The 13,732-nt window shown below is 41.1% G+C and overlaps 1 protein-coding gene across 1 annotated transcript in view; it reads right to left on the bottom strand.

Annotated features, from left to right (window-relative positions):
• Positions 1-13,732, bottom strand: part of LOC101640057 (ATP-binding cassette sub-family A member 17-like) — a 69,255-nt gene that overhangs the window by 49,207 nt on the left and 6,316 nt on the right. The window contains exons 3-7 of the mRNA XM_045286033.1: positions 8,608-8,735; positions 5,445-5,604; positions 4,445-4,704; positions 4,027-4,143; positions 526-643 (exon numbers count right to left, since the gene is read on the bottom strand). Coding sequence (XP_045141968.1) covers positions 526-643; positions 4,027-4,143; positions 4,445-4,704; positions 5,445-5,604; positions 8,608-8,735 — 783 coding nt within the window. The remainder of the gene's footprint in view (positions 1-525; positions 644-4,026; positions 4,144-4,444; positions 4,705-5,444; positions 5,605-8,607; positions 8,736-13,732) is intronic.

Below are 13,732 nucleotides of genomic sequence, written 5' to 3'. Positions count from 1 at the left end.
GTTTTTCTTCTTAGGCACTTTTTGTTACCTGTTGCTGGATCTGTCCTACATCAATATTTCTATCTAGTCCTGGCCAGGCTGACCCACAATTTAATTCTCCTGAACTCTGACTCATATTTTTGGCCCTTGTAATTATTCAATCCTACTGATAACTTCAGAGTCAGCACCCCTCAAAATGCAACCAAGTTCCAAGGAATTCTCTTAAAATGGAGACCTAGAAGCCAGCCTTCTCTTGGGTCCCAACTTCACGACCAAGACCTGGAAAATGGGTTGCCCTGGAGATCTGATTTCTCTCTTGTCTTTCCAATGGAGACTCACTCCTCGTCTCCATTAGGAATGGTATGTTAGAAGGTGTACATGTTCTCACATGTTTCCAACAGGCCTCTCATGACAAGTAGAGTTGTCAAAGCCACACACCCCTGGCTCTGGAGGGGTACTAATGGACGCTCTGGGTGATGGGAAGAGCTGTGCTTTGAGGAGGATCCATAAACCCGCTCCCTGGAAGACAACGGGTTTGGGACTCACCTTTTGTGAAGAACGTGCTGGCCATGAAAGCAAAGGATAGTGTGGCAAGAGCAAAACACATTAGAAAAAGAAAAATCAAATGAGGATCACTGTTGTTGAACACTGCCACCTCAGATATCTACAAAACAATCACAGATGGACATCAAGTTTATGTGGACGGGATGAAGAGAAGACATAAAACACTCCTGTAACAACACAGAAATTTAAAATAGTAACACTATCTATGTGAGAAACTAACACTGATGGAAATATGATGAGGACTATATTCCCTAACTTATAACAGAGGGAATCTGGAACGCTGGTATTCCATGGTAGGAAAGACACCACTTTGGTAAGTTAAAGTCCAAGTACATGATCCTGCTTTAAATATTCCCACAGATTCTCCCCTAACAGCTATGAAGCCTTAAAGTGAGCACATGGTTGATTTTATCTCCCTACAGAAGCAGACATCCTTTTATTATCCCCTCCCGCTGTGTCACCCAGCCCCCCTCATACCTTCCCCCAATGCAGGTATTGGGTTTCCTCACCTGTGAGTTCAGGAACCTTAGTGTAGTTACCACCCACCTTGTGATATATGTAACGCCTGAATATCCATGTCTTATGGCTACCTATAAATATCCCAAGACAGTAAAGATGCTCTCTCTTCTCCCACCTCCACATGGACCACCAAGAGGGGCTGAGGTGAGCATGTTACCATAACATGTGTCTGACTCCTCCTTTATTTTATTCTCTCTCCTATCGTCTATGATTTTACTATAACCTTTATATATTATCACCATACAATTGTGCCTGCAGGCCCTTCGGTTGTAGAGGCTGGTTTCTTCTGACATATCTTCAAGCAAAATATTATGATATTGTTTCTAAGACAGATTTTCGACCTGGCAATGCTATTGGTGTTGTTGTTATTGTTGGTTCAGACTCAGAGCGACCCTGTGTACAACAAATGCCCTTACCATTTAGAAATGATGTCCTCTCCAAGTAGCTTTTTAGTTTTGATCATTTATCTTACTTTTGTTGAGAAGACAGCACAACAACGCACGCCAGCTCAACCCTTTTTGCAAGTGCAATTTGGTGACATTGGGCCATTCTTTAAATGATGCAACAATGTTCACTCTTCTTTTCAGAGTTGCTTCTCCCCTAGTAACATAAACTTGCTAACTTCGAAAATTTCTATCAAAGCGTTCTATTTGCTGTTGTCAATTTGATCCCATAAATGAGAGGGTTTCAAAATGTTCATAGAAGAGTCCTGCTGTCTTTTAAATGTCACTTTCCCACAAAACTTTTGAAGGCCCCCCCATACATAGATCTTAAAATAGCACAATGTTTAAGGTAGACCTTCTTCACTACTTACGTGACATTACTGTCACGTTCAGAGCATCTTTACTGGTGTTCAGAAGACTTAGGGAGTGTTTTTGGTTGTTGGGTTAAAGATGATCTCTGGTCGGTAATTTCAAGGTTTTACCGGGTTGCATGATTCCAGAACCTGGATTTCGCAAGAGTTTGAAACTGTTCTGCTCTCTAACCCCCCTGCATTTGACTAGTATTCTTCTACAGAATCTTTGATCAAATTGTTCAATAATGGTAGGTGGGCATCATTCAGTTCTTCTGGTCTCTTGGCAAAGGGGGCAGCTACTCATGGAGGCAATCAGCCACTCATACTATTTCCTGTTCCTGACTCCCCTTCTATTTTTGTTGTGTCAGGTGAGTAGAAGCCAATTATTGGGCCTTGTGATAGCAACTTCCAAGCTTTAAAACCCCCAGGCACCATGCAATGAACTGGGAGGTGAAGCAGAAGCACGGAATATATTAGGTCAGTTAACTCAAAACTCATTGCCATCAGGTCAATTCCAACGTACTGTGCAAGTCCCCTGCTGTCCAGAGTAGAACTGCCGCCTCCATGGGTTTCTGGGCTGTAAATATTTATAGGAGCAGAAAGCCTCATCCTTCTCCTGAGGAACAACTGGTGGGCTCAAATTGCTGACTCTGTGGTTAGCATCCCAACACGTAATCCACTGTAGGACCAGGGCTCCTTGGTCAACTGAGATGCTCCTATAAAATCATGACCCTGAATCTCCAAACTAAGAAAGCAATCCTCTCCCCCGACTAAAAAGAAACAAACAAAAAACCCAAAAAGCAAACCCCACGAGCTATCTGGTTGTATATAAGGAGCCTTAACCAGATGATTTTTGTGTATGTCATCATAAATACTTCTACCACACAATTTTTGGCAGTTCAAATTTTTTACAGGTGTATAACTTATTGAAAGCAATTACATTGATCAGCTATGCAATCCTCCTCTTAATCAATGTGAATTTTCCATCACTAAAAATCAAGTCATAGCAATTACCCATCAACCTTTCCCACTCCTTCCCAAACCTGGTAACCACTAATGAACTTTGATCTCTAAACATTTGTCTTCTTATGTAAGTAAGGTCGTATGATATCTCTGCTTTTGTGATTTACTTATTTCACTCAGCACAATGTCTCTTGCACCATCATACTGTGGCTCTTATCAAGACTTCATTTCTCTTGCTGGCTGAGTAATATTGCATTGTAATAGGTACCACATTATTTTTTAGGCATTCATCTGTTGGTGGGCATTTAGGCTGCTTCACCTTTTGGCTTCTGTGAATAGTGCTACAACGACATTGCTGTACAAGAAGTACCTGTTTGAGGCTCTGCTTTCAGCTCCTTTGGATATGTACCTGGGAGTGGTAGTGCCAGGTCAAGTGGTAGTTTAATTTTAGTTGTATTGAGGGTTTCTCTCCCTCTTTTGTTCCAGAGAACCTAAGTTCTGCATTTAATTTTTAATCCAATATGAATATCTTCTTCTTTTAATAAATGAGCTTATCCCATTTTAATTAGTACTATCACAGCTCATTTTATTATTATTTTGTGTTATCTTATGTTGTCTCTTTTGAATGTTTCCTGGCCATTTCTTTTGTCTCCTTTTCCGTTAAGGTCTTCCAACATGCCTTTATCCAAATGGTGACAATGTTGGTCATTTAGAAGGTGACTTTTTGTATATTCATGTAATGGATTATTATAGCTGTCATTAAATTTATGCTAGAAGATTGTAACACCCAATTTCATTGACAGCATAAAAGAAAAAAGAATGAGATCATGGGTATGAAAGAATGCCCGCCCTTCGTTCTTACAGTAACTATTTTCTACTACTTATAGGTGATAAAATTTGGGACACTATAAGGTTGATGAGATATGTTATTTGGCACTCCACTTTGCTCATGGAGTCATTCACACCCACAGTCAGCCCTTGGAAACCAGCAAACTGAAGGCCGAGCACCGCTCCTCTGGATCCTAAGCTTAGACACACACTTCAGTCCCTACAGATGTAGTAAATACCACCACAGAGCACCGCCTGTGGTTCCGAGTGGTTCGGGTCACTGTGACTCATCTGTTTTTGAACTTCAGTCCCACCACCACCGAGGATCCTGCTCACCTCTTCGCTGCATACACGCACTTCCTGGGGGAAAGACATACCTTCATGCAGAAGAGCACGGTCATGAAGGAGACGACCATGGAGACGGACAAGAAGAACATGATGAACCAAGCCACCCAGTGCTGCCAGTTGTGCAGTCCCATCATACACATGTACTCCTGCGGGAAGCAAGAGAGCCAGCGTGACACCACTGGCCAGCACTCATCTCCTGCTGGGCTGGGTTAACACTGTTGCCAACCACCCCCCCAGCACACTTGGGTGAAGGGTCTAGGTGGGTGGGGGTCCTGGAAAAGGGTATTAGAGAGTCAGCAAACTTGAAGACCCTCACCGTGATGGATTGACACAGTGGTTGCAACAGTGGGCTCAAACATACTTGTGAGGCTAGCAGAGGACCGGGCAGTGTTTCCTTCCATTGTGTACGAGGTCACTCTGAGCCACTATGTGCTCAAGGGGGGTTACCTTCAGCTTCCTCTCTTTCTCTACGGTGATGGAGTTGATGATAGTGAGCTCAATACAGATGAAGCTGAGCATGAGGAGGGGCGAGAACTCGTTCTGCAGGACCACGAAGAAGTGGTCCTGGATGTAGGATCCATACGGGAACCTCTTTAGGAGCACACTGACGTTCTTAAACATCTGGGTCATGGCATCTTGGACGTGGTGCCACATGATGGCCTTATCCACTGCATGCTGAATCGCTAGGAAGCCTTCTTTGTGGTATCCTATACGAGAAAATGGCAGACGTCATACCTTGGAGATGGTGGGAGACTCAAAGTGCAAACTAGAGGTCGCTGTGAGGAGGCACCAACTCAATAGACCAGCTTTGGAATTGAGTCTGGAATGACAGTGTTCAGAAATATGTAAGTTCTTATTTGAAAGAATTTTATCTTAAAGGTAGGGATGTCTACCTAAAAGTGAGTCCTTGGGAGAATCTAAGATGTGGTGGTGCAGTGACTAAGTGCTCAACTGCTAACAACAATGAAAAAAATCTATGGTTCAAAACCACCAGCCACCACACGGGACCAAGAGAGGCAGTCAGTTTCGGTAAAGATGACAGCCGAGGAAACCCTCGGGGCAGCTCTGCTCTGCTCCAATTAACTGGACAGCAGCAGAGTACCTAGCCATCAAAGTAAGCACAGGCTTCCTTGTGCTTACTTTCTCATCCATACTGAACAGTTTCACATTGTTTCTCACCACATCAGAGAATCCGCTTCTGGGGATGGTTGGCATCTGTTTGTCTCCCAGCCCCAGCCCCACAGAACCTTCCTACAGAATCAAAGACTTCCAAGGGACATTCCCTGACAGGGACCGACCCAGTAGCCACCCAGTAAGGTAAGCATGGGTTTCTTGTGCTTATTACTCTGCAGTAGACGATTTGAATCTCAAGACAGTTCACTCCAGATGAACTGGACTTGCTGACCAGAATAACAGAAACAGCACCGCAGACTTGGCGTTTCCTCACCGGGGTGGCCTCCACTGTTATGCATGTTCTCCCGGGGCTCTTGTCCTGGGTTTGGAGGGTAAAGCCAGGCTGTGGTCCAGCCTTCGAATTCTAGAGGGGTTAATAACCGCAATTGTAAAAAATTCCTCATGATGGCGCTGAAGCGCAAGGAATACCTGACCTAGGGAGAATAAACAAGATAAATTCAATCAGAGAAAGCTGAGACTGAGAAGTGGGGTAGGGCCCCACAAAGGTGTGGTCACATGGCGGTGACCAGAGAAAGCCGCTCCACCGGCAAAAGTCCCTCGGGGCCCAGTTGCAGTGCTATCACGGGAGGGACCCAGACAATGCGCAGCTCCACCACATATGGAAGAGCGTACTGCCAAATAGCTCAGAAGGAGGCTGCTGTGCCAGGCCTGAGCCCAATCCAAACTCTCTGATTGACTGGCCTTGTTACTTCAGGCAAGTCACCGTGCATTCAGACAATACCTTGCATTGCCTCAGTTTCCTCATGAATAAAATGGGAGTAATAGTCACAGCACTTCCCTTGTGGGTTGTAGAATGAAATGAGAGGGGCCCTGCAACGTAGTCCAGTACTAGTGAGTCTTTGAAAGATGGTGGTAGTTTTATTTTGATGTCTCTTTTAATATTTTAACAATTTTATGGAGATTCAATTCACAGACCATACAATTCAATGGTTTAAACCTTTTACAAAGAGTTGCGCAATCATAACCCAATCAATTTTAGAATATTTTCTTCATTTTGCTACTCATTATTGTTAGATATCCATTTCCCCCCAAACTTCCCTACCACAACCCTAAGAAACTATTAACTCCGTTACTGCCTTTATAGATTCACCTATCCTGGATTTCACATAAAGAGAAACCTTGTATAACATGAAGAGTACAATCAATGGCACTGAATTATACAAGTAGAAGTTGTGGAATTGGAGAATGTTGTTTTGAGTATAGTTTTGCTACAGTCAGAAAAAAATAATTTCATGAATAACAATGAGTACAAGGAAGAATGTGTTCTAGAATTGCATGTGCTGGTCATTGTACAACTCTTCTTGGTATGATTGGATTGTTGAGGTGTATGACATGTGAATGAGGTGCTAATAAAACTGTTTAAAAAAAAGAATCAATCAAAATATTGTGATGTGACTTCCTGATTTTAGCCCATAACTATTTGATCTCTAATTTTCTTCTCAGACTCATTAGTTTCACTTTTGTACTGGTGGCTTTCCATTTTAATATATTTCTTAAACACTTGAATAAATCCTGTGAATGTTACCTGAAAAACAAAAACACATACAACTCCTCCCTAACAATAACCAAGTAAAACACAGAAGAACCTCAATCCAAAAGAAAGCAGAAAATAGTAAAAACTATAAAAAAATTTTAAAGCATCAAAAGAAAACAAATGATAAGGTGTTAAATTTTTAACAGGGGCAGGGCAGGGAAAAAACAGGAAATGTTTAAATAAATTATATTTGCATTAATTCACTTTCCAATGCACTCTGTCTGATAGCAGGGGTATTCACATCCCTGGCCAATGGTTAGAAGAGATCCAGAGGCTTAATCCACTTGTGGATGCTACAAATGGATTCTGGCATTTCATTATCATTCATAGCCCTTGGCAAACCCAGTGCTCAGAATTTAAGTTTTAATGCCGTTCCTTCCTCCTGTCTTGATTTTATTATTTACGGTTCTTGGATCACACAGGTTGGTGTACTTCTTCAGCGTGAACTTAGCTGGCGCCTAACTTAGATGGCTGCTGTTTTAAAATATGTCTTTAAGACCCAAGATGCTATTCTTTCTGACAGTCGGGCACCATCTGATTTCTTCACCACACTTTGCTAGAGCACCCATATCTTTAGCGATCTTTTCAGGAGGGCAAGTATGGAGCAGGGCCACATCATAAGAACTAATTGCTTTTAGATTAGGGCTTACGATTAAGTATGAGCTCAAAATCCATTTATGTATCTATAATTTATATAAAAGTCCGTGGGCCATTTTAGAACCATCATCTTTTTATTGAGGAATATTATAAATCATGCCCATGGGGGCATATATTAATTCCACTGACACCAAACCCCAAACCAAATTCACTGCCATTAAGTTGATGCCGACTCATAGTGACCCTACAGGGCAGAGTAGAACTGCCCCTGTGGGCTTCTGAGACTATAATTCTTTACAGAAGCAGAAAGCCTCATCTTTCTCCTGTGCAATGGCTGGTGGTTTCGAACTGCTGACTATGGTTAGCAGCTCAGTGCTTAACCACATGCCACCAGGGCTCCTTAATTTAGCCAATGGTATAGAATATAAAATACTGTTTAGAAGAGGAAAGTATATATGTATAGGGCAACTTTTTAGACTAAAATACACGGATCGTTGACTTGTACAGATTAAAAACCCAAGTGACTGGACACTATAGAGGCAATGAGGGCTGGAGCTAGGGCAAAGCTCAGGAACACATTCCATGTCTTTCTCCATCTATCAACACCCCATGCAATTTCTAATTTTCAATCATTATCAAGAATATACACCAAATAAGATTATCAAGAGTGTACATATTATCAAGAGTGTACAACACCAAATAAAATCAGCGTACTCTCTAGACGTTTTTCTATTCCCCAAACAGAAGGGAGATGGTCTCAAGCTTAAAACACTGCCTCCTCTCCCTTATAAAAAAATAAATAAATAGACTTACCATGTCTGACGTCCCATGAGATTAATCATTGTGACAACGATAGTAAGGGCTACTTGTGGAAAATTCCAGTGTCCGGGCTCTAAGTGCCTGACCATCATCAGCTGGTATAATTTCTTCGACAACTCTGTGAGCCTGACTACACTGAGAAGGGAGCAGAGGCCCAGAAGTGCTGCTAAGTTTTCCAGGGTCATCCAGCTCATACCTTGCAAAGCCAGGATGTTGGGAGTCCATCTTTCTAGCCTTCTGCAATACTCATCAAGCAACTGAGCATATACCACCAGCCTGTCCTCTCAGGATCCAGGCTTGCTTGGGACAAGTCTCCACTCTTAGAAGAATCAGAAAACTAGGAGGGCACTCAATGTCTCTTCTGCAAACAAGGTGGCAGCTGGCTGATGGAGTTGAGAAAGACCCAAAGCAGGTTCAAGGTCAGGCTGGGGAACCACGAGATTGTTGAGAGAGACTATGTTCTTACCGAAAGGGGCAAGGGATCCTTGCTGTTACTGAAGCTGTGATCAAAAACAATTCCAGCCAATGCATAGAAAGCTTTGGGATCATCAGTTATGTAACTTTCAAATTCAGAATTTGATCGGCAGCCTATAACTACAGAGAGGAAAAAATCCAATCAGTTGTGTGATTGGCGGAAGGCAAATATTGCCCTGTCCCCTGTCCCCCTCAACCTGAGAGGACTGCCAGTTCTTAAGGAAGGGCAAACAAACCCCACTCATTCATTCACTTTGCAAGCACATGAGCATATATCATTGAGTCGATTCTGACTCTTAGTTACCCTGCACGACTGAATAGATCTACCCTGTGCATTTCCTAGACTGCAAATCTTTCTGAACCAGAGTTGAAAGCCTCATTTTTCTCCTGAGGGGCAGTTGGTGGTTTCAAAATGCTGGTCTTGCACATGAGCAGCCCGGCACCCATGAGCAAACACAAGATGCTAATACAAAGGCAAATAACAGTTGTCTCTCTGAGGGGCTGGAACACACCTTGTGTTCCAGTTCTCCTTATCTAGGCAGTACGTAGAACCTCTAGGTAGCTGGAACACAACAGTTGTCTATGCTTATGGGGAAAGTGCTATTGGTCCATATCAACCTTCTCTTCACTGATTTAACAGACACCCAGAGTGGAAAACAAAATAAAAACATTTAGCTGCTCTGAGGAGAGAACGGCTTAATAGAATTTTGCCAGCAGTAAGACACAACTTAGCATCGATGTCGCTGAGTGTATTTTCTGCTTTGGGTGGTATTCTGGTTTTCCTCTCTGAAAGCTTTCAGGATTTATATTGGTTTATGTTTAAAGTGCTGAAAAGTGAGAATGTTACTTTGAGGACTAAGGTGCTCCCAGTTGTGGGACTCAGCTGGTTGGCACTGGTTCAGCAAAACCAGTAACTAATTTTTTGTTGAGTTCAGCGAACCCGTTGTTAGGATGGCACTTGTAATCAGGGTTCTTTCAATGTGGAAATCGCAAATTTACATTCCTTATTCTTTTTTAACATTCATTTGCACAACAGTGGATTCTAAGTGCCTGAAGTAATGTTCATTCAGTCTGTACTTATAAAAAATTAGACAGAACTATGCTTATAGTATTTCCTCATTTCATAAAACTCTTATACTTTTGATGAAATACTACCTTTTCATTCCCTTATGTTTGTTGCTTCAGTAAACAAGCACCTAATGTAAACAGAAAAAGTACCAAACAATCAGAGGTGACACACCGTCATTCCTTTAAGCTTTGTGTTGTGCTCCAAATTCCCAGAGCTACGACAAGAGAATTATGTAATTCCTGAAAGTGTTCAAATATTGTCAGAACAATTCCTTAAGGTCAGCAGAAGTGCAGAGGTTTTTCAGAGATGAACATGTGTTCAGAAAAGTTGTTTTTAATATAGCAAGCACAATGACTCTTTTATCACTATATTAACGAGGAATTGCACAATACAATGACTATTATCTAAATGGCCTACCATTAAAGGAATGGGATCCTATTCCTACAGTGAAAAGGTGGCTAAGAAAAATCGTACATTCTACATATAACCCCCTCCCTGGGGGACGGACAACAGAACAGTGGGTAAAGGGAGACATCGGATAGTGTAAGACATGACAAAATAATAATTTATAAATTATCAAGGGTTCGTGAGGGGGGTGGGGAGAGAGGGTAAAAATGAGGAGCTGATACCAAGGGCTCAAGTAGAAAGAAAATGTTTTGAGAATGATGATGGCAACAAATGTACAAATATGCTTGACACAATGGATGGATGGATGGATTGTGATAAGAGTTGTACGAGCCCCCAATAAAATGATTTTTTTAAAACCCACTTAGATCACACACAAAGAATAAATCATAGAGCCGATAATGCTCAGATAAAAGTGAAAGATATTGCAAGTGAGGATGCTAATCAGGAAGCAATATGGAAATATCTTCAATAATAGCCTTTTTGTCAGGTACTACTTAATATTTTAAAACTTTCTTATAACCTAGTTTTGTGTACCTCTTGTATTTTTATTTAATTATTAATGGAATGAAATAATAAACTACCTTTCAGTATATCTTTTTATCTTATCTTCAGTCAATGGGGCAACAAACTGGTTGTTAAATTAGTTGCATCCCACTACCAGGTGTGCCTGACCCAAGTCATATTTTCAATGACCTCATATGCATGTGAAAGCAGGACTTTGAATAAGGAAAAGGGAAGAAGAGTTGATGCATTTGAATTGTGGTGTTCGCAAAGAATATTGCAAGCATCAGGGATTGCTAAAAAAAGCGGATCTGTCTTGGAAGCGGGGCAATCAGAACGCTGCTCTGCAGCAAGGATGGTGAAACCTCTTCCAACTCACTTTGGACATGTTGTCAGGAATGACCAATCCCTGGAGAAGGACATCATGTCTGGTGAAGTCAAGGGGTAGCAAAAAGAGAGGAAGGCCCTAAACAAAGTGGATTGTCACAGTGGCTGCCCTAATGGGGTCAACATGGCAACTGTGAGGATGGTGCAGGACAGGGCAGTTTCCTTCTGTTGTGTACAGAATTGCTATGAGTCATAACCAACTCGATGGCCCCTAACAACATTGCTTCATCTGTGTAGTTCAGAAATGTCACTAATCAGTGTCTACCTTTGCCATAATTTGTTTGCCCTGCTTGGGATGAGTGAAACCCCTTGTTCCTTTAGACGTTCTTTTTAGGCTTGCTTGTTTTTGCTTCCTCTCCTTCGTCTCCTTTTCTTTCTGTTGGGACGGACGCCTGGCAGAGGAAGGGTGACATCCAGACCTGGCCTTCATGCCTGGTAGCTTTTCTCTCACACTTTCCATGTCTTTGTCCTTCTGCTTTACATTTTTAGGTGCTTCCTCCTTTGTTCCTCTGGACCACCTATTAGACTTTAAATATGTCCATTCTTACTATTTTCATGAATGTTCTGTTAATACTCATTTTTCATTTCTAAGACTCTTTTCTTTTTTTGTTTCCTGTTCAGAGAAGTCTGGTTTTGTTCTGAAGCGTCAAATCTCTCAGCGAGCACTAACATTTTTACTAACTAGCTTTTTCTTTCTATTGAAAACATAAGGCACATACATGTTGAGAAATCCTAACAATACTGAAGGTTAAATGGTGAAATCATTCACCTACTGCAGGCTCCCTGATCCTCTATTGTAATACAACTCAGTAGGCCCAATTTCTTTTGTTCGTTGTTTTTTTTTAAATCATCTATGACTTAGCTTGTGGGCATAATAAAATAATATAAACATTACTTAACATTTTTCCATAAGTAACAAGAAAACGTGATGGAAAAAAAACAAGCTATTTTTTCCAGATAATGAACTATAACGCATGACTTTGTTCTGCAAGAAATGAGCAACAAACGAGGTGCCATCAAGATCTTCTCCTCGCTGACATATGTGTTGATATGCATTTTAATTCCACTTTAATGCCATCAGGCATTATCATTATGGTCTAATACATTTGCTTAGATTTAAGCATATTGCCCTTTTTCTTCATATAATTCAGCTTCTCTGATTATTTGCTCAGCATACAGATTGAGTAAGGATAGTGAGGGATACCACCCTGAGGCACCCGTTAGTACACATTTCTATTGGTATTCCATGAATTCCCAGAGACTTATTTTTGGCTAACCGTAAACAGGATACAACTATTTCTTGATTCTAAACTACACAAGATCCCTTCAACCTGCTCGAATTACTGCCTTGGTCTATGAAAATGTTCTGCATCAGCACAATCAAGTGCTCTGGAATTTCCATTCTCGGCTACTTTATAAATAATTTGTGGTGATCCACATAGTTGAGTGTCTTTGCATAGTCAATAAAGCACAGGTGATCACCTTTCTGGTATTTTCTGCTTTCAGCCAAGTTCCATCTGACATCAGCAAGGAGATCCTTTGTTCAATGATCTTTCTGAATCCTGCTTGAGTTTCTGGCAGTTCCCTATGGATGCAACCAGTTTTTAATTACCTTCAGCAAAATTTTATTTGTGTAATATTAGCAATACTTTGATCATTCCTGTGTTCTGCTAGGTGACGTGCTACCTACAGGTACTTTTAGATGGTTTATGTCTTTGAACATAGCAAAGAGTGATTTCATGTAAAGGACTAGTGATTTTATCTGAAGTATTTTCTGGTTGTTTTGTTGTTGTTTACATGGATTCACCTTTGCTGTCTTGTTTCCTACTATGTTTGACTATTTTTGATTGGTCTTGATATATGTTGGGTGGGTTTTCTTTGAGATAGAGACTGAAGGTAGGTTCTAGTATTCAATATTCAATGTGTTATCTCAAAGATATAGAGTGAAGGTAGCTTCCTACGGAAATGATATTTGCATCTTCCAGCCTGAGCCCCACTTAATAGTTTTAAGGGCTTTCTCTCTCTCACTCTCTTTTGATAACCAGGTGATGTGGATCTGAGCTGCAAATTTCAGGGATGCTCCCACCTCCCTGCTCTTCTCAGTTCCAAGGCAGGATTCTTTGAAGTCCCTTAGGTGGGAGTGGAGTGTGGTTATTCCTGTGTTTACCTACATTAAGGTCTAGGCATTTGGAGCCTCAGCTCCACGGGGAGAGAGTTTCCTATTCGAATTCCCCTTTGAATTGGCCTTGACTCTGTCTCCTTTCCCTCTGTGTCACACAGGGCTATGAAAAAGGACAGCTCCATTTCTCCCAATCTGTTGCCTGCTTCATGAACAGCACAGGGTCTACATTGACCTCTTTGGTTTCCTTCCTTCCCCTAGAAATTTTCATTTAGGAAAATATCTAATAGCCTGGAAAATGTTAACAATCTAGTAAATTACAAAATACCTCACACACATGGTCCCAGTTTTGTTTATTCACACTATCAGAAAAAGAAAAGGATATAAACTGAGATATTAAATTACACTTTGATCTCGGTGATGGGATCATGACCTCTTTTTTCTTATTTGTGGCTTGTGGTGCTTTGCTTCCGGAATGACACTTAGCTTCTTTTAAAATATGTCCACACCATTAAATTGTGAAAATAACAGAACAGGGAAATATGCAAATTTCGATTGAATAAATATTCATAAAATGAACATTTAAGTAATCATCTCCCATATAAATAAAATATTTTTCCATAGTTTTTTTTT

Source organism: Echinops telfairi, unplaced genomic scaffold (genome assembly GCF_000313985.2).
Source record: "Echinops telfairi isolate 266 unplaced genomic scaffold, ASM31398v2 ScPeMD7_5;HRSCAF=22, whole genome shotgun sequence".
Taxonomy (NCBI): Eukaryota; Metazoa; Chordata; class Mammalia; order Afrosoricida; family Tenrecidae; genus Echinops; species Echinops telfairi.
This window is presented reverse-complemented; position numbering and strand designations above follow the sequence as displayed.